At 44.7% G+C, this 21,874-nt stretch overlaps 1 protein-coding gene across 1 annotated transcript in view; it reads right to left on the bottom strand.

The window, feature by feature from the left end:
- Positions 1–21,874, bottom strand: part of HEXA (hexosaminidase subunit alpha) — a 30,912-nt gene that overhangs the window by 7,084 nt on the left and 1,954 nt on the right. Inside the window, exons 2-5 of the mRNA XM_025296206.3 lie at positions 3,663–3,755; positions 2,578–2,643; positions 899–945; positions 278–388 (exon numbers count right to left, since the gene is read on the bottom strand). Of these exons, the coding sequence (XP_025151991.1) occupies positions 278–388; positions 899–945; positions 2,578–2,643; positions 3,663–3,755 (317 nt within the window). The remainder of the gene's footprint in view (positions 1–277; positions 389–898; positions 946–2,577; positions 2,644–3,662; positions 3,756–21,874) is intronic.

Genomic DNA, 21,874 nt, shown 5'->3' with positions numbered 1-21,874 from the left:
AAAGATAGCTGCCCTTGTTCAGAGAAGCCAATTCCCCAGCCCACCTCCTCTGTCACTGGAGATGGCCTGGACAGTGGTCCTCAGTAGCCAGTGGGGTACGTTTAAATCACTCGTATTTTTTTGAATCTTGGAGCAGGTCATCTTTTACATTTTCCCCAGGAACTCATAAAGTTACATAAATGCTCTCTGTAACTCCTTAGGAATATGGCACCGGATCTATCTGTTGTCCCATCACCCCAGAATCCTAAGGGCAAAGAAGGCCTTAAGGCCTGGGTACCAGAGTGTCCAGGATGCTAGCCAGTGGCAGGTAATGGCGAGACGTATCCAGCAACAAGCCCCGGTGAGGGAAGCGAGGGAAGTCCTCAATATCCGTCTTGTTGACATAGAACTGTGTGGACCAAACATTGAACATGTCAGGAGTCTAAGGCAATTCACCAGTGGCGTAGAAGGGGATGAGAAAAGTCTTCTGAGATCCCTGAAAACCCAACCAGCTGACAGTTCTTCAGGGTAACTATCTCCACAAACACCCCACACCTCCAAATGAATGACCATAAGCATGTATCTCTCCAGAAAGTAACTTTCCCCTGCCAGCCAATGCAGCTGTCCCACACACCACTCAGCTCACATGTACCAAATTCTCACTGACTCAATATGTTCTTCAAAGCAGTGTGGTCTCAGGGTCATTGCTCAATAATGACTCAGGGGAACTAAGTTATACCCCAACTGGCAAAATCTACCAAACCAGTTTCCACCCATTATCTCTGTGAATACTCTTTTTGGGACCATCTCAAGCCACTAGGACTCTGTTTTAGGCAAAATAAGGTATTTTCAGGACTCTCAATATTGGGAGCAAATGCCAGAGATTTAAGAAGAGCCCTTTTTGAAGGCCCACACTCACCGTGCCCTCAGGAGATCTCCAAATAAGCTGGCTAAATGTCTCCAGACCTAGGGAAGTAGAGAGGCGGATGTAAAGACTTAGGGAGGTGGGTAAAGAGTTAGAACCATCTGGAAGGTTCCTATGTGGCAGAGCACAGTGCTTGGGCACACAGTGAAATGAAATCTAGTGTAGGCTGCATGCTTCTCAACAGCTAGAAAAGGAGGACAATAGGAAGCCAGTATCGATTTTACTGTCTTTTATTTTGGGAGCGGGCAGTGTAAGGGGGTTTGTGCCCCTCCTAGCAATACACTCACCCACATGCCTCTTATCTATAAACCCTAAGTCTTGAATTCACAAAGATATTAAGAAGAGAGGCCAGAGCATTAAATGCTCTCAACAGCTGGGGCCTATAAGGACATATGAAAGGACAAGCCAGCTCACAAGGGGATAAATAGTTCGGGGGATAATACTCATTAGGAGCTAAGGGAGCTGATAAAAGGGGGCCTCCAACCTGCTGCCTCTTCACTTTGAATTGTGAGAATGTGATCATAAACTTGAGTTTCATAAACTCAACGAGATCATAAACTTGTGGGTCCACAGCTGGACCCCGAAGACAAAGAAACATCCACTTTTCCTCTTCAGACCCTGAGAATAGAACCAACTATAGGGAGCTGAGATCCGGCAGGTAGCAACTGCCCCAGGAGACTGGACACAGACTCCTAGATTCTGGTGAGGCCCAAGGGCAGGCATGCTGTGTCCAGAGCACTAGATGTTCTCAACAGCTGGGCCCTCACTTCTACAAACCCAGCAGAAGCCCTGTGAAAGATTCCCAGAATCCTAAATTTTCAGAATTTAAAAATATGTGAGACCTTTGGGGTCACTGAGCCCTTCCTTTGAGGCCAACTTCCAGTGTACTATCTGGGCTTCTCTCCAGTCTGACGTTGATGCCTGGCACTTGGGGTCCCAGAACTCTCCCACTTTAACCTGACTAATTGTTAACACCCACACAAAATGTACAAGAGGGCAGAAAGGGGAGTCAGCATGCTGTTTCTCCAAAACGCAGGGGAGGAGAGGAGGGGCTAGGGAATAAAGACAAACTGAAACAAGGTTTGGAGTTCAGTGAGAACTTCCCTCATTCACCGGCAGAGCTCTTACCAAAAGGGGTGGAAGTGTTTGGCTAAGTCTGTGTCTAGGGACCAAATACCTTCTCAGTGGACCAAGAGGAAGGGCAGGGGCCTATCGCCCGTTGGCTAGCAAAGTCCTCATTTTATCACTGTTTACCTCTTTTTTGACATTTATCTCTTTCTTTTGATCTAGATTTCCTTTTTAAAGAGCCCTTCCAATCCTGGGTCCATGGTGAGAGCTGAACAAACAGTGTGCGTGGCAGGGTGGGCTCCTCTCCCCAGCCGCCTGCCCCTGCTGGTGCCTGCCATCCGCCTGCAGGGACTCCCTCTGCTTCCCAGAGTGCCTGCCAGGGGAGCGGCTGTCGCTGCACAGGCTGTGACACCTGCCAGCTGCTGGAGGCAGCGGTGAGGAGAACACTCCCTGCAGGGAGTTGAGGAAATACTCCAACTGCTCTCCATAAAGCAAGTTGCTAAGCTGGGGGTATTTGCCTGGCCCCCAGTTCTGCCCCTCACCCCACCAGTGCCCACCTTCCCACATCATCCTTCTCTCTCCCAGCATCAGCCCCATCTTGTTACCTCGCAGGGCGCCCCAGACAGTCTCGGAGAGGAGGAGACTCTGCTCATCATTTATGGTCAGTGTGTCTGAAACGACAGAAAGGATTCCATTAGGTTAAGGATTTCTACCCTCAGATTACAGAGAATCACATATTCTCTGTAAAACCTCGGATTAAAAACCAACAATAAGGAACTTTCCTGGTGGTCCAGCGGTTAAGACTGCGCTTCCACTACAGGGGGCATGGGTTCGATCCCTGGTCAGGGAACTAAGATCCCGTATGCCGTGGGAAAAACAACAACAACAACAACAACAAACAAACACATTTTTTCTTTCAAAGAGGAAGCATTCCCTGAGGGAGCAGGGCTGATACTCAGGCCTGGGGCCAGAGTGCGAGGGTGGTCACCCAGTGACTCTTGAGGCCCCGGAAAATGGTGTGTGAGGAGAGGCAGGCTGGCGTGGAATCCTCTGCAAAGCACCCCCTGCCCTGTGGGTCAGTTTCCCCACCAGAAACATGGATTCCTGCCAGGCTTTAGCTCAAAGGACAAAGGGGAAAGGGATGCTTGGAGGGGTGAGTCCAGGTTACAATGTTCCCAGAGCCTTTGAAGTCACCCCCGTCTCCCTTTGTCTCCAAGCTTCAGCTACTTCCTCAGCAATGTGAGGAAGAAGCCAAGACCTGAATGTTCACTTTGCACACTGAGATGTCCCCAAATGCTGCTGCTCAGGGCAGCCACTGGACGAATGACTTGGCTTCATCTCAGTTCAAATGGCCGAAAACTCCTTCTCTCTCTAGTGTAGGGTCTCTAAGAGAAAAACCAACAAAGTGCATAAGTTTCTAAAATGCCAGAGGGATTATATTCAGTCCAGAAGGTAGGTGTCCCATGGGACTCAGTGATTAGCCAGTGTGACGTTCATGGCCAAACTTCAGACACTGGTTAGAGTGCACAGGAAAAACTCTCTTTTGATGGTTCTGGGTACTTGGTGACCCCTGTTCCCCAACCGTCCTGGAGGGCTCCAGGCCTAGCATCTGCAACTGAGGCCAGGCCATCTGGAGTTATAGCTCCAGACAAGTGCTGGCTTCTAGAACAAGGAACAAAGTGGTACTTACAGTTCTCTACAGACCCCAAAGAAGGAAACTGGTCACATCCAGGAGTGACAACAAGGACCACCAATGAATTCTTCTCTGATGTATGCCGTTTTTCTGCAAGGACAGGGTAATACACTCAGTGGGGCTGACTTGCTGCCAGAAACATCAGGCAAAACCAAGGCCCTACTGGAGGGACCCCAACTCTAGTTCTTTCCGTTTGTGTGTGGTAAGAGGGAAAGGGGGGCGGACAGCTGCCCTTGGCACAGGTGCCACCTCGTCACCTGTTTGACTTGTTCTCTGGGGTCGTGTTCCCCTCCCCCCAGTCACCCACCCTGGCCCTTGCATGATGGACCTGCCAGCAGCTCTTTGCAACCAGGGCTCTCTGTTTCCGGCTTACAGGGGTTCAAAGACCGCAACAACTGCTTCTGAACTAGAGGTGGCTCTGGAGTATTGCGAGTCAAAGTGTGGTCTGCAGATTAGCTGATGTGCCAGTGGTGTTCCTGGTTGGTCACCAGATAGGAAGCTTATATGACTCCAGAGTGTAAGTCAGTTATGTCAGAGAAAACACAGTTTAGTGCTAACAGTTTCTTGTAACAATGTTTTCTTCATGAAGGGAAGTTTTACATTCTGGTGAATATGCTTCTCATCTCACTGCAGACTGGCACTTGAAGTAGCACTGCTCTGGAGGGCTGCAGATGGAGGCGTCCAGCTTTGTAACAGGTTAGGAGCTGATGAGGAGCTAGGTGACAGGAGGGTCTGCCGTGCAGAGGGGGCCACAGATGGCTTAGCTGGCACTCCAGCAAAGGTATGTAGCCACCAGACCATCCTGTTTCCTTCCTTCCTCTTCCCAAGCAGGTTCTCTGTCCAAGGCAGACTTCTGCCCAACAGTGAAAAGCCACCCAGTTGGAGACAACATACTATCTAATACAGTTCAACAGATCCCAGTCTACACAGAAAAAAAAAAAAAGCACCAAACCAAAACACAAATGGACAGTCTCTTCCCATCCTCCCACTGGCTCTTGTCCATGACCTTCAGGGTGGTACTGATTGTACCAACCCCAAGCATGAACCTCAGTGAACTCCCTCTATTCTGTTTCTGGAGCCACATTTGTCCCCATTGCCACCATGACATCCACAACTTCCTATGGAACTACAAAGTCAGGGGTAGGATGGTCTGGCACAGTGCAGGGAGAGAGGATTCAGAGCCACATTGGAATCCCGAACATTATCCATCTGTAGGCAGAAGGAACTCAGGAGCCTTGAACACAAGGAAGCCTACTTAATCTCCTGCTCACTATACCACATGGCTGCATCTTGGCTTTCAGGCTGGCCAAGAAGCAAGCCAATCGGGGGTCCTTTCCTACTAGCAAGAGCAAACACATTCTTTCCCCTGCTGGTAAATACCCTGTCGCCCCACACTAACACCTGCTTATACCCTGGAGGCAGAAGAGAATTTGAGGCTATTCTAGAACAGGCCAATGCACAGCTCCATTCTAAACCCTGAAGACTCATGCCCACAACACAGAAGGACAACCAGACTGTAAGGGCAGGGAGTGCGCTCGACCCAGAATGTGCAGGGCCATCTCTACAAATCCCAAAGAGCAAGGAGGGCTTCACTGAGAGGCAGGCATGAAGAGAACTATAATATCTCTCCTTAAACTACCGCCTCGTCCCTCGTCTCCTTGTCCCCACCAGACCCCACACACCACAGAGCCCAGTATCTCTGTGTGGAGAGTTCACCTGCACATCCACCTTGGCAGGCATGCAAAAGAGGGCAAGAGTCCTACGCTATCATCTTAACCTTCTGGACTTCAGTCTACCAAATAGAGAAATCTCAGCTCCCTAATACAACTGCCACTCCCCATCCTGAGGACGAGAGAGGCTGCACAAACACCAGGCTTATCTGAACTCTTACTGAGAAGACAAGGGAACATGTAATTGCTGTTATCATATTTTGGTTTTTCTAAAACACACCTGCACTTCATTCTCTAAATCCCTGGTCTTTTAAGAGGGGAAAGGTCACAGACTCCTTTGAGGACCTGACAAAAATGAAAGGACTTTTCCCCTAGAACAAGGCCCCTCATTTAAGGACTTATCTCTCCACCCCTGGCCACCCATCTCATGGTGAAGAAGCCCTATCTTAAGTGCTCTCAGTGACTCATACGGGTCTGGGTTGATTAAAAAGACACAGAGTCATGGCTGCTGCTTAAACAAGCTCTGAGGAGGAAGGACCGGAGTAGGTGGTGATGTGAGAGCTAGCAAAACAGGAGGGACACTGGGTCATTTAAACGGATGTAAACAGAGGCCATCATTGTAGTTTTCGCCTCCAAGTCGCTACTCTGAAGAGAACAGGAAATAGGGGACAGGCAAGCTGCCTACACACACCCACACCCCTGCACTGGGAGGGACTGAGGTGTGGGAAGCAGGGTCTGGCAAACAGCCGGCTCACCGGCGATCGCACGGGCACCCTTGTGATGGGCCTGGGCAGGACAGCAGGAAATTGAAGCCTCCAGTGCTCAGGAAGCAGCATGGAAAACAGAGCACTAAGCTGGGAGATCAGGAAGGGTTAGTTCTGGCTCAGTTCGGCGGCTGCCAAGCTGAGTGAGTCCTGTGGCTCCCACTTCCTCCCTGGTAAACAATGGCAGGGTGGGACCATTGTTTACTGGCTGCTCCTCCTCAGGGCCAACAGCTCATGATTCCACAGACAAACCACACAGCCTGGGGTCTCCTTCCAGACCACTGCTCCCTCATCCCCCTGCTTTCACAGAAGCCCGCTCTTTCCCGGGTTCAGTGAAAAGTCTGTATATTTTTTTTAAGAAGTTAAAAAAATTCAAGGATTTTCCTGGCAGTCCAGTGGTTTAGAATCCATGCTTCCAATGCAAGGGATGCAGGTTTGATCCCTGGTTGGGGAACTGAGACCCCACATGCCACCTGGTGCAGCCAAAAGAGAAAAGAAAAAAAAAAAAAAGGCAAACAGCCCAGAAGTGTTTATAGGAAAAAAGTTATCTTCAGCACCCCTCTTCCTCTCTGACAGGATAACCACTGTTAGTTTTCTCTCCTTATCCCTCTCTTTTTAGCACAGTTTTGCCTTATTCATCACAGGTCAGGTCTGGCGGTGGAACTCTTTAGAACAGGGGAACCTGAGACCATTTTATCACCCAAATCCCACTGTTTGCGCTGTGCGGGTCCCAGAACTATGACTCTTCCATTTCGTTTCTGTTCTCCCTCCTCTGCCGTCTTCGCTTCCTTCCTGTTGCCCGAGATGTGGACACCTCCAATACCATCGAGCCAATGCTCTCAACAGTCATCCCTTCCTTCTGTTGCATGTAGGGAGCAAAACCCTCAACCTGGATCCATCAAACATCTGCCTTTGGTGCACCTAATCCTGGTAGCTCATCTTGGCTGGGCCCTTGATGCCGTCCTGAAAATCCCCACCACCACTGCTTTTTCCCAGTCTCTGCAACAGCTATTTCAGACTTGTACCATTTCTTCAAGTCCACAACCGTTTTGCCACTTGCTTTAATCTCAGCAGAAAGCCAGAAGGGAAGTCTGCCCACCCACACCTTCCCCTCCTCCCTGACAAAAGTGCCTGCCACACACACCTGGTCTTCTCCTCACCTGCCTCAGTGGAAGGGGCTTCCTTTTATCTGTGGTCTGCAACTCTCCCCGGGCTCCTCTTGTATAAATTATTTCCCTTTTCCCCCACATCTTCAAATTATTTCTTTTTGCAATTCTCTCCCATCAGCATTAAAATATTTGCATGTCTTCCTGGTCTCAACTCATCCCAAAGAGTCTCTTTCTGTCTCCTTCTGGTTACAAAGAAACTCTATAGGAAATGTAGGCCGAGCAGCTCAGTGCTAAATTTCAAAGTCAGATAGATCTGGGTTCAAATCTTGGCTGACACTTTCTAGCTGTGGGACCCTGAGCAAGTTATTTTTCCCTCTGAGCTGCAGGTTCCTCATCTGGTGACCATAACAGTATCTAGCCTATTGGGCTATTGAGAAGATTAAATGAGTTAATGCATGTAAAGTGCTTAGCTCAGAGCCCAGCACATAAGAGGAGATGTGTGAACAGTCCTCTCTGTAGCCACTTCCTGACACCCTCTCGGCTCCTCAGTCCACTATAATCTAGCTTCCTTCACCATCACTCCTGGGAAAATACCTTCACCAAGGACCTGTGGTTCTGCAACTAAATGCAAGGGATTTTTTCAATTCATTCATTCATTTATTAGTTAATTTATTGAGCACTTACTATGTGCTAGGCTGTCCTAAGTGCTGGGGATACAACAGCAATCAAAACAGACAAAAATCCCTTGTTTAGAGAAGCAGCATTCTACTGACACTCACTTCTGGGCCTCTTGGCAGCATCAGACAGCCCTGGCCTTCTTGAAACTAAACTCCCTCAGCTTAAGGGCCACTTTCTGTCTTGGTCTTCCTTCTAAGGCCTTCAACATGCTTCCTTGTTCTCCTTTTCCTTCATCCTCCCCTACATGCTCATGTCCCCAAGCTTCCAGACTTCTCTTTTTCTCCTCACTTTACACTCTCTCGGGACAATGTCATCAACTTCCAGGGTGATTGATGATTCTTAAGTCTACCTTCCCTTCTGGAGCTGTAGACTCACACACCTCCACTCAGATGTCTCAAAAGCACTTTGAAACTTAGACACAGAATTGAACTAACTCTATATTAATCTTCCTGGCTGACCTTCTCTCTCAATTTGATAATAGCACCATCTATTGAGTCACCCAAACCAGAAACCTCCTCCTCCTCCTCCCATTTTTCTGAGTAGATCAAAAGATCATTCACGTATACTTATTGACTGTCTCAGTTCAGTTCAGTTCAGTTCACTCAGTCGTGTCTGACTCTTTGCAACCCCATGAATCGCAGCACACCAGGCCTCCCTGTCCATCACCAACTCCCGGCGTTCACTCAGACTGTATGTGGCAAATCCTGTGCTAAGCATTAAGATCTATTGTTGTTGTTTAGTTGCTCAGTTGTGTCTGACTCTTTTGTGACCCCATGGACTCTAGCCCACCAGGCTCCTCTGTCCATGGGATTTCCCAGGCAAGAATACTGGAATGTGTTGCCATTTCCTTCTCCAGGGGATCTTCCTGACCCAGGAATCAAACTCCTGCATTGGCAGGTGGATTCTTTACCACTAGGGAAGCCCAAGCACTAAGATTATATAAACTAATAAGAGGGAGGCTGGTGGTCCAACAGATAAGATTCCACATTCCCATTGTAAGGGGCCCGGATTCAATCCCTGGTTGGGGAACTAAGATTCCATATACTGCAACTAAGCCCACGCACCACAACTACTGAGCCCACGTGTTCTAGAGCCTGTGCACCACAACTAGAGAAGCCCAAGCGCTGCATTGAAGACCCAGTGCAGCCAAATAATAATAAAGGAAAGACCTAACTAAGTGTTGTGACTACAAAGTTGATAGTGCCTCTTGACCTCATCAGCATCTTCCCACTCCCGTTGGGTTAATGCCTTAATTCAGCCTCTTGTGAATTTTCACCTAGATTATTAAAAAATCTCCCAAGTTGCTCTCCCTGCTTCCATTTATATACCATGTCAATCGACTATCCTTTGTGATCTTTTAATATGAAAGTCAGATTATGACAATCTCTGCTCAAAATCCTACGGTGGTTCCCCACAGATTTCAGGATAAAGTGCAGAATTTGCTGAATGATTATACAAACTTGTCTTTCTCTGCTCCTGTTTGGGAACTCTCCCAGGAGCACAGTGAACTCTTTACAGAACTCTGAAAGTGCTACATTTTCTCACTCTTTTTCTTTGCATGTATTGCTTCCTCCAATTGAAACAAACTTTGCATTGCCTCCATATCTCACCTGATTAAGAAACAGCTCTGGTTTTCCTTCTGCAAAACTCTGTCAGTCCCCTCCCCTTTCCTAGCAGACCTTCCTATGTGATCATGAAGCAACATATACATACATTTTTCATAACAGGTATCTTAATATATGCTGTTTATTTGTCTGTCTCCTCACCAAGGCTGTGAGTTCCTCAACAGCAGGGACCAATCTCAGTGTCTTTGTATTCCCAGTGCCTGACACACGGTAGTCATTCAATAAATGTTTGCTGAAAAGAAAAAATGAATGATGCTAGAATGTTTTAAATGCATATTTAATTCTATATATGCATAATGACTGTGCTACACAATAATCAGGTATAAATGGCAAAGTTAATATAGAGATAACTTTTATACACCCAAACCTAGTATTTCTGAAGATCTAAGATTCGGTTGCCATGCTGTGAATGCTCAGTCGTGTCTGACTCTTTGCGACCCCATGGACTATAGCCCTCAGGCTCCTCTGTCCATGGGATTCTCCAAGCAAGAATACTGGAGTGGGTTGCCATTCCCTTCTCCAGGAGATCTTCCCGATCCAGGGACTGAACCTGTGTCTCTTGTGTCTCCTGCATTGGCAAGCGGGTTCTTTACCACTAGCGCCATTTGGGAAGTGGGATTCAGGTGGTGGATAGCAATAAGACACCCAGACACCTAGAAAGTGCCTTTTCAGATACTGCTCTGAAGACTCTTCGGTCCACAAATCCAAAGATTTGGGTCTTTCTACTTCTCTGGAAGGCAGTACTCCTTCCTGCAACAGATATCTGGAAACCACGTCTTCACCTCAGTGCATAATAGCCTGTCCCTCGACCCACGCTGCTCCTCCCTGAATCAAAGCATTTCCATCACAGCAAAGTGTTAATTCACAGACTCTTAGCAGCAGGAAGAAAATACCACTCGCTTTGGTAATAAAGTGGCATGTGTTTTGGCTTCTGGAGTGAAAACTAAGGAAGTCAACCCAGTCAGTCTCTGGCACATCCCACTCGTTCGGGTCTGCCCTGCCCAGCAGTCCTGTGCTCCCCTTGATGGGGCCGGTGCTGGTTCTTCCTCTCCCTCCCACCTTTATATGCATGGCATCCAGGCTTCCTCTCCCCACACTTGACCTAATGAGAGCCCTTGGAATCATTCATTTCTCACTCATTCCAACAAGGATATACTGAGCACTTACTGTGCATCTGGACCTGTGGTAGGTACTGGGATGGTTAAAAGGAAAAACAAGCCCTGGTCCCTGCCCTTGAGGAGCTCACAGTCTAGTGGGAGAGACAAATATAAACAACAGTTACAAAACAGTGTGATTAAGGCTACAGTAGATATTAGAGCTGCCTCCTTCCGGAGGCAGAGAGGAAGACTTAACCTTGGAAGGGGACCTCTGAGCAGGACTTTGAACCTTGAGTTGGAGTTTGCCAGCTACCAAGAGGGAAAAGGTATTCTAAGCCTGGGCAGCTGCTGATACACAAGAGCAGTGGTGCGTCCAGGAGAAGAGGCAAGGCCGCCCTGTCAGACTTCTTCTCCTGGTGAAGGGGGAGTCTGAGAATCTCCCTGCCCTGGCCTGGAGCCCCCCCTGAGTGCTGCTGAACTCTGTCTGGACCATGGTGCCTCCTCCATGAGTTCTACAGTTCTTTTCCCTCCATAGATTACTAATACCTACTCTGAAGTACAATCCGTCTAGCCCATAGGTGAATCCTGAATGTTTTCCCTTCTGTCTTCTTTTGTAAAAGTTGTAGTTAGAAGTTTTATTTTTTGCTTTACTTTTCAAACTTAACCTGTACTTGTTCACTCCCCTCGTCCACTGAAAGAACATCTCCCTATAATTCTAGATCCTAAGAGATAACTTTGGTTATCATTTTGCATACATCCCAGTTTTTTTAACTATATAGATTTATTTTAAAAACAAAAATGAGAGCCCAATACATATTAGTTTGTAACTTTTTTCCACTTACCAAAATGATTTGCAGATCTTTTAATGTCAGTATATATAAACCTACATCATTGTTTGTAAAGTGTTTAATGCAATTCCATTTTGGAGATATACTTTAATTTTTTTTTTCATTTGGCCACGCCATGCAGCTTACAGGATCTCAGTTCCCCAACCTGGGACCATGGCAGTGAAATCAGAATCCTAACCATTAGGCCACCAGGGAACTCCCAAACATACTTTAATTTTAAAAAGCTGAAATTACTAACTTCTTTCCTCTTTGTGGACATTTGGGACTACTTCTAGGTTTTCAATATTATAAAAAATGCTCTAGTAAATATTCATATCTATATTATTTTTTAAAGCAGCTGTGAGAGATTTTAGTAGGAAAATTCCTAGAGGCAGAAATGCTAGGCCAAAAATATGGAAGTGTTTCTTCCTTTTATTATTTATATGGGTCTTTGCTACTGCACATGGGCTTTCTCTAATTGCACCAAAGTGGAGGCTGCTCTGGTTGGGTGCGTGGGCTTCTCATTGCAGGGGTTTCTTTTGTTGCAGAGCATGGGCTCTAGAGTGCACAGGCTTCAGGGGTTGCAGCATGCTGGCTCAGTGGTTGTAGCACCTGAGCATGTGATCCCTGCAGGATGTGGGATCTTCCCAGACCAGGGATCGAACTTGTGTCCCCTGCATTGGTAGACAGATTCTTAACCACTAGGCAAGTCCAAGTTTTTAGTTTTGATGCTGCCCAATTACTCTTCCAAATTACCGTACTGGTTTATCTGAACCAACATACATGGGCCCATCTTTCCGTCCTTCTAAAACTAGATCATCTCAATTCCTTTCCATCTGTACCACTCTGATTGATAAAAAGAGATACAGCATTGTTTTCATTTGTATTCCTGTAATAGTCATTGAATTTCAGCACTGCTTTGTATTTACTGGTCATATTCTTTGTACTTTTTTCCCAACAAAAAACTTTTTTTTTTTTTTTTTACAAAAAACATTTTTATTGTAGTTGCATTGTGCTTTCTACTGTACATCAAAGTGACTCAGTTACATACACACACATATAATTCCTTTAAAAATGTTCTTGTCCATTATGGTTTATCCCAAGAGAGTGGATCTAGTTCCCTGAGCTGTACAGCAAGACCCTGTTGTTTCTCCATTCTGTATGTAACAGCTGGCGTCCCCCAACCCAAACTCCCAGTCCACCCCTCTCCCTCCCCGCTCACCCTGGCTCCCCCCAGTCTGTTCTCTAAGTCTGTGAGTCTGCTTCTGTTTTGTAGATAAGTTCATCTTTCTTTGCATTTTTTTTAAGTTAATTATATTTTATTGATTTGCAGAGCTCTTTCTAGATTTTAACCTTGTCTTTTAAGGTTACATATTTGCCTCATTTTGTCCTTTATTTTCTAACTTAAGGGTTCTTTTGCTTTAATTTGTATGTAGTCAAATCTGTTAAGTCTTTTCCTTTATGGTTTCCTTTATTGACTTGTTTAGAAAGGCCTCTTCTACCCTGGGACTAACTGAATTGTTCCTTTGAGTCCTAATAGTTTGATGGCATATCTTTAGATCTTTAGCATGCCTGGAATTTACTTTTGTGCTTGGCATGAGGTAAAGATTAAAAAATTTTCCAAATGGATAACTGTCAACCAGTCATCCTAACATATTTATTGACTAACACATCTTTTCACTTTTGATTGGAAATGTTTCCTTTATCATATATTAATTTCTCATACACACACACACACACGTACATGAACTTTTGCTTATCTCTGGAACTTCCTTCCTTGGCAATCCTGTAGTCATGGAAATCTACCGTGTTGTACTGCTGTCCTCTTTCGTCACTCTGCCCAATACATAAACTCCTCTGCTCTTTCTGGGCCCACACTCCCATTCCCATGAGGGCTATTTCCTCTCCTCCACCAAGTCACCTGTACTACACATCATCCACACCTGCCAACCCTCTGGAACCTCATTCCATGGTTACTCAACTACCAACATCTACAGCCTTTTCTACTTCCCCCATAACTGAAGCCTGCCTCTCCCTACAAATTGTTCTGAGAGGCAGCTCCTTCTCACATCCTAGGCGAGACATATGGAGGCTGCTTCCAGGCCATCCACCCTCTTTCATCAAGTAAAAAAACAACCACCACCTCTCCTCTGGAAATCATGACATTCAGCTGTAAAATCTCGAACCTCTCCTTGTCACAACACTCTGCAACTTCCTGGTCACTTCTTTATTTACCTAAGACTTTGGATTCCAGTCTCCAGTGTTCCTCTCTGTCTGAAGGCTAGTCATAATCCTAGGTAACTACGTGATTTCACCTAGTCAAATCCTAGGTGACTCAAGAGGAAGAACTAACCCACATTCTGGCTTAGAAGTTATCCAGTGACATCCTCCTTTTCCTCCTCAACACCCTCTCATGGTCACCTTTAGGACTCAGAAATGTTCCAATTCATTCTCTCAAGCTTTAGCACCATTCAGCTAACTGTCTGCTAGCTAATCGGCACCTCACACTCAACAGGTCCAAAACCAAACTCACTTTTAATCATTCCCATCTGCCTCCAACCTCTTAATCTGTCTCTCTTTTCACTCCTTCCCTTGCTCTCCTACTATTTCCTCTATCTTTGTGAATGGCAGCTGAATGCATTTAAATTACTAAATCACAAATCTGGAGTCATCCCCATAACCCCCTTCTCCATCAAAACCCCTACTTTTCAAGCATCCCACTTCCTAAAACTTTTTTCTTTTGAAAAAATTTTAATTTTATATTGGAGTATAGTTGATTGAAAATGCTGCATTAGTCTCAGGTGTATAGTAAAGTGATTTGATTGTCCATATACATGTATTTATTCTTTCTCAGATTCTTTTCCCGTAAAGTTCATTACAGAGTATTGAGTAGAGTTCCCTGTACTAAACAGTAATTCCTTGTTGTTAATCTATTTTATCTAGTAGTATATATATGTTAATTCCAACCTCCTAATTTATCCCTCTCCCCCACCTTTCCCTTTGGTGACCCTAAGTTTGTGAGTCTGTTTCTGTCTTGTAAATAAGTTCATTTGTATCACTTTTTTAGAATTTTACATATAAGTGATATCATATGATATTTGTCTTTTCTGTCTGATTTACTTCACTTAGTATGACAATCTCTGGGTCCATCCATGTTGCAGCAAATGGTACTATTTCATTCCTTCTTATGGCTGAGTAATATTCCATTGTGTAAATGTACCACATCTTCTTTATCCATTTAATTGTCAAAGGACATCTACTTCCTAAATTTTTCTTCAATCTTTCTAGTTTTCTCTGTCTGTACAGCTGTCAACCCACTTCAGCCACTTTTCTCTCTTATCTAGACCACTGTAAGAGTCTTTTAAGCGGGTTTCCTGCCTCTAGTCCCATTCCCCACCAATCCCCAATGCAGTCAGAGTTTAGTTACATCACTTATCCTGTTTAATGGCCTTTATTGGCCTTCCTTGACCTTAGGATAAAGTTCATGTTCTTTATCAGGGCTCCCCAGGTCATTTCATGACCTTGCATCTACCACTTCTTTAGGTTCAGAACTTGCTGATTCACCCTGTAGCTGTGTGCTTCATGCTGACATCACTGAACTTGAGTTTCTTAAATATGTCATGAAAGCTTCTTTCCTAAAGGCCTTTCCTGCATGTATTTCTTTCTGTGTAGATTACTAACTCCACCTCCATCAGCTCCTTTCAGATCTTATTAGACAGCTCTTATTGGAAGTCTTCTCAAAATGTACCCCCATGCATGTGCACACGCACACACACACACACACACATATCAGGTGTTCCCAAAGCGCCTGTGCTTCAGTTATTGGCAAAAATCACACTTTACCATATGTCTGTCCACCTCGAGACTGTAAATTCTTAAGTATTCTAAAAAATTCATTTAAAAATTTTATACAACTTTTAAACATTACTTTCCATTTAAGATTATTACAAAATACTGGCTATATTCCCTACATTGTACTTACACCTTTGAGCCGATCTTACACCCAACAGTTTGCACCACCCACTCCCCCACCCCTATATTGCCCCTCTTCCCCTCAACTGGTAGCCACTAGTTTGTTCTCTATAGTCTGTGAGTCTGTTTCTTTTTTGTTGTATTCACTAGTGCATTGTATTTTTTAGATTCCGCATGTAAGTGATATCATAGAGTTACTTGTCTTTCTCTGTTTGAGCATTACGCCCTCCAAATCCATCTATGTTGCTGCAAATCACAAAATTTTTGTATGACTTTTGTATGGCTGAATAGTATTCCACTGTGTGCGTGTGTGTGTGTGTGTGTGTGTGTGCGTGTGTGTGTGTGTTGTGTACACACGCAACATCTTCTTTAGCCATTCACCTGTTGATGGACACTTAGGGTGCTTTCATATCTCAGCAATTGCAAACAATGATGCCGTAAACACTGGGGTGTATGTATTAATACCTTTTCTAATTAATGTGTTTGTGTTTTTCATATGTTTAGCCAGGAGTGGAACAGCTGGGTCATATGGTAATTCTATTTTTAGTTTTTTGAGAAACCTCCACTCTGTTTTCCACAGTGGCTGCACCAATTTACATTCCTACCAACAGTGTAGGAGGGTTCCTTTTTCTCTACATCCTCACTGACGTTATTTGTGTTCTTTTTGATGATGGCCATCCTGACAGGGGTGAGGTAATACCTCATTATAGTTTTGATATGTGTTCTTTTTGATAATGGCTATCTTGACAGGTGTGAGGTTAATACCTCATTATGGTTTTGATTTGCATTTCCCTGATAATTAGCAATACTGAACATATTTTCACATTCCTGTTGGCTATCTGCATTTCTGCTTTGGAAAAATAGCTATTAATTTCTTTCAACCACATTTTAATTGGGTATTTTTTGGATGTTAAGTTGTATGAACTGTTTATATATATTGGATATTAATCCCTTCTCAGTTGTATTATTTGCAAATATTTTCTCCCATTCAGTAGTATCTGGTCTTACATTAGGTCTTTAATTCATTTTGAGTTTATGTTGTATACGGCATTAGAGAATATTCTAACTTCATTCTTTTACATGGAGCTGTCCAGTTTTCCCAGCACCACCTGCTGAAAAGCTTGTCTTTTCTCCATTGTATATTCTTGCCTCCTTTGTCGTAGATTACTTGGCCATAGTGTACGGGTTTATTTCTGGGCTGTCCATCCTGCTCCACTGATCTGTGTTTGTTTTTGTGCCAGTATCATACTGTTTTGGTTACTGTAGCTTTGTAGTATGAGACTGTAAATTCTTTAAGGACACAGGCAGCTCATTAATATTCTTTGGACCAGCGCTACTGACAAATTATAGTTGCTTAATAAATACTGCTTGTATTAAGGATGAATGGAAGGGGGGAAGCCAACTAGAAATACTACTGGAATCTGCAAACAATGGGCCAGGGCTCAAAATATTCACAACTAGAGTGCTAATGATTAAAGCAATCAGATGTCAGAAGTTACTATTTGAAGTAATTAACACTGGATCAGAGTTTAATCCTACAAAAGGACAGTGAGGTTCCCAAATCCCTAACTGGTATAATGCTTGATAAAGGTATTCATGAGTAGACTGTCCCTACACTGCACAGTGTAAAAAACAAAGTCTTGGTAGACAAACAGACCTGACTGGAATTTGCACTCTGCCATTGCTAGCTGTGTGACCCTTAACCTCTTTGAGTCTCAGTTCTGAAAGATAAGTATAACACCAACCTCCCAGAGCTGTTATGAAGATTAGAGGGTATAACATACAGCAAGTGCCAGATACTCAATAAATGCTAGTTTCCTTCCATTTTCCACTTGTCTTTTCCTAAAAAGAAACTTCTGCAGCTTGGCTGGAAGAGCCTAGGGGCAAGTTGCCTTGTGGGAAAACCATACCACAGAAGCAGCCCTGAGGGCCTTCCATGAGCTTCTTATAGAACCCTGAGGGCTCCACTACTGTGTGATGCCACCCTGCGTGGCAAACAGGCTGACCCACCACCATATTGGGTTGGCCAAAAAGTTCATTTTCTGTAACATCTTAAAAAACCCTTAACAAATTTTTTGGCCCACCCAATATAAAAGGGACATGGGCTTGGAACTCTGAATCAGCCTCAAACTAGGACTATGGCCCTAGTCAAAAGACCAAAGCCACAAATGTGGGATCCCAGTTATCCCCAGGACAAGACTGAACAGGACTGTAGTTAAACTTTTCATCCAGGAGAGGATACCTGGCAAGCCATCTCCCTTGCTCCCATCCCAAAGCGTTACAAAGAAAGGAAGCTTACTGACTGACATTCAAGTGGCCAAGCACTCAAACTTCCTGTATCTGAGCACACACTGTCAGAGAAGAGAGTTTCACACCAGACTCAAGCCACAACCAACCTCAAGATGTTGACAGAATGATAGCACCCCGCTGCTAGAGATCAGAGTTGAGTGCATGGCCAGGGAGCTTAATGCTAGAGATCAGGGTTGAGTGCATGGCCAGGGAGCTTAAGCAATAACAGTAGCTTAAAACAGATGCAGGAAATAAAAGAGAGAAGTTCCTGACCCAGTAGTAGGTCTTATTCACTACAACCATGAATAGAGAAGAAAAACAAACCCATTTTTCTGTTACAACAGACTACAAACCCTTAAGCCTTGAGGCAGATCACAGAAAATGCTTCTCATATACATGTCTCACCTTTCCAGACTCAACTTCCTCTCTTCAGCTGCCCTGGTCAGCGGCCCCATAAAGGTGAGAGAAAGCTTGTCATCCAACTGGTTAAACCTCTGGATGATGCACATCGACTCTGATCTTGTCACTTATTTCCAGGGTTAGCAGAAGAAATTTAGGAAAATACAGAAACATAAGAGTAATAACCTCTTTCATTTCTAAAAGAAATATTAGTTGCGCAGCAACACTCTGTTTTGTATAACTGTCACCTAAGGAATGTCACTCGGCATTGAGCTCTACAAGGACTGGGTGAGCGGCCCCTGCAGTCACGGACATTCAGCACACCTTGACAGGAGTTTAGGGCAAAGATCAGGAATGAGGCACTCTGTGCTCTGGGAAAACTGGCAGAAGAAGCCCTCAGAAAGTTAAGACATTTTCAGGAGAAAATTGTATTAATCCAATTTCTTCTATCTTTCCATACATAGAAGAGCACCAGATATTTGTTCCTCGTGACCGAGAGCAGCCTTCTACCAAGATGTGTGCTTGACGGCATGGACCCCTTTCTCCACAATCACCTATGTGCTTGTTGACCCACTACTCACTGGAGCAGTTTTCCAGAGCTGTGAGAGAGGCTGTCTCCTGGGTTATAATCCTGAGTCCCCAAATAAAACTGAACTCACAGATCTCAGGCTATACATTTTAATTTCAGTTGACAAATCATTAGGAAAAGGATTGAGGTTTATGCCTTCAATGGGCTAAGAAATCCACAACATGCCCTAGCAAAACTGAGTAGCTGTAAGGAAAAAAAAAAAAAAAAAGACCCCACCTGCTGTTAAAAACAAATCAAAAAAGAGGGAATCAACTGGCAAAAAAATCTCCAGTGCCGTGCTTCACTCTTCTGTGTGGAGGTGAGGAAGTGGAGTGGAAGGAGATGGGAGGAAAGGCAGCTCCAGGGTTTAGATGTTTTATATTTTGTTTCATTTTAAAAATCACCAAGTTCTTAGGCTTCCCTGGTGTCTCAGTGGTAGATGGTAAATAATCCACCTGCAATGCAGGTGACCTGGGTTCAATCTCTGGGTTGGGAAGATCCCCTGGAGGAGGGCATGGCAACCCACTCCAGTATTCTTGCCTGGAGAATCCCCCTGGACAGAGGAGCCTGGCAGGCTACAGTCCACAGGGTCGCAAAAAGTCAGACACGACTGAGCGACTAAGCACTGCACATTAAGAGACACAGGTTATATCCCTGGTCTGGGAAGGTCCCACATGCTAAGGAGCAACTAAGCCCAAGTGCCACAACTACTGAGCTGTGCTCTAGGGCTAGAGAACTGTGACTACTGAAGCCCGAGCGTCTAGAGCCCAGGCTCTGAAACAAGAGAAGCCACGGCAATGAGAAGCCCGCACGCTGCAATGAAGAGTAGTCCCCACTCATCGCAACTAGAGAAAAGCCTGCGTAGCAATGAAGACCCAGCACAGCCCAAAAAAAAAAAAAAAAAAAAAACCACACACACCCAGTTCTTCCTTCTAGTTCAAAGTTTGTAAAGACACTCATCATTATCTCCCTGTATCCTCAGAAATGCTTGGAAAGTAGACACATAAAAAGCAGCAGTAGCTACTTGCAAGTTAGGCAATTTGCCAAAGGAACATAGTTAAAGAAGTGATCAATAAACATTCTGTAGCTGGCTGACTCCTGAGTAGATCATGTTTCAGACCCTAAGTCCACTACTGTAATCGGTCTTCAAGCAGGGGAAAGGGGACACAGAGATGGCTCAAGGAAATAAGACTGGAATTTTTCATAAACCAGGCCCAGACTACCCACACACATCTAGATCAAGCTGAGCTTCTTGGGTTCAGCTGCGAGAAGAGGGGCTGGTAGAGGCCAAGCTATCTTAGGCCCAGGGATTCCAAATGGAACACAATTATTTTGCCCTTCGCTAAAAATGATTCTCCTGATACCTGTTCTTCTCAAATCACTGTATTTCTCCTTCTTATATAGCCCTCCATCCTCCACATACCCCATCACAAGAAAAAGAATTCTACAAAACTCTCTTGCTGCATTGTTTTCTTCCTCTTCGCTTTTAAGACAATATATGTAAGTGGCAGTCAAGTCTTCTGCATAATCAGATTTAGCCACTTTACCTGGACTTTTTAACTTATATGCAGAGTACATCATGCAAAATGCCAGGCTGGATGAAGCACAAGCTGGAATCAAGACTGCCGGGAGAAATATCAATCACCTCAGATATGCTGATGACAGCACCCTATGGCAGAAAGTGAAGAAGGAATAAAGAGCCTTTTGATGAAAGTGAAAGAGGAGCGTGAAAAAGTTGGCTTAAAACTCAACATTCAGAAAATGAAGATCATGGCATCTGGTCCCATCACTTCATGGCAAATAGATGGGGAACCAATGGAAACAATGAGAGACTTTATTCTTTGGGGCTCCAAAATCACTGCAGATGGTGACTGTAGCCATGAAATTAAAAGACACTTGCTCCTCAGAAGAAAAGCTATGACCAACCTAGACAGCATATTAAAAAGCAGAGACATTACTTTGCCAACAAAGTTCCATCTAGTCAAAGCTATGGTTTTTCTGGTAGTCATGTACAGATGTGAGAGTTGGGACTATAAAGAAAGCTGAGCGCTGAAGAATTGATGCTTTTGAACTGTGGTGTTGGAGAAGACTCTTGAGAATCCCTTGGACTGCAAGGAGATCCAACCAGTCCATCCTAAAGGAAATCAGTCTTGAATATTCACTGGAAGGACTGATGCTGAAGCTGAAACTCCAGTACTTTGGCTACCTGATGTGAAGAACTGACTCATTGGAAAAGACCCTGATGCTGGGAAAGATTCAAGGCAGGAGGAGAAGGGCATACCAGATGATGAGATGGTTGGATGGCATCACCGACTCGATGGACATGAGTTTGAGCAAGCTCCAGAAGTTGATGATGGACAGGGAAGCCTGGCATGCTGCAGTCCATGCGGTGTCAAAGAGTCAGACACGACCGAGCAACTGAACTGAACTGGACTTTATCAACTCCATCAAGCACCCCAAGGCTATGCCTTGTCCTTGTCATGGGGAAGGTTAAAGTGTACACAGCCTCTAGTTCAATTAGAGCAGAGAGAACCAATCAGCATTACTCTTTCTCCCTAGCCCAGCTGCCTCTTACCGGCTTCCCCTCTATGTTCTGTAGATGCAGTTCCAATGCATCTCCAATTCTGTGATGAGTTAAGAGCAGCTTGAGTTAGGACTACAGCATACTGTGTTCCTCCTTTTCATGAAATCACATGCTAATACTCCAAATTTGAGTATTTGAAAGACAATCAATTCTAAATGAAACCTGCAGATCATCTTTTTGATGATCTTGGACATAAAGAACAGTCCCTTGGACTGCAATATCAAACCAGTCAATTCTAAAGGAAATCAATCCTGAATATTCATTGGAAGGACTGATGCTGAAGCTAAAGCTCCAATACTTTGGCCACCTGATGCAAAGAGCCAACTCATTAGAAAAGACCCTGATGCTGGGAAAGATTGAAGGCAGGAGGAGTGGGGGGCGACAGAGGGCGGGATGGTTGGATGGCATCACCAACTCAATGAACGTAAGTTTGAGGAAGCTCCAGGAGATGGTGAAAGACAGGGAAGCCTGGCATACTGCAGTCCATGGGGTCGCAAAGAGTCGGACATGATTGAGCGACTGAACAACAGAACATAAACATAAATCATGAAACCTTTTTACAAACTTTTATACGAAGTAGCCCTTTAAAGTTAATTTTAATATATTCAACAAATAATTAAATATCTA

Source organism: Bubalus bubalis, chromosome 11 (assembly GCF_019923935.1).
Source record: "Bubalus bubalis isolate 160015118507 breed Murrah chromosome 11, NDDB_SH_1, whole genome shotgun sequence".
Taxonomy (NCBI): Eukaryota; Metazoa; Chordata; class Mammalia; order Artiodactyla; family Bovidae; genus Bubalus; species Bubalus bubalis.
The sequence above is the reverse complement of the archived record's forward strand: the minus strand, read 5'-3'. Positions and strand labels throughout refer to the sequence as shown.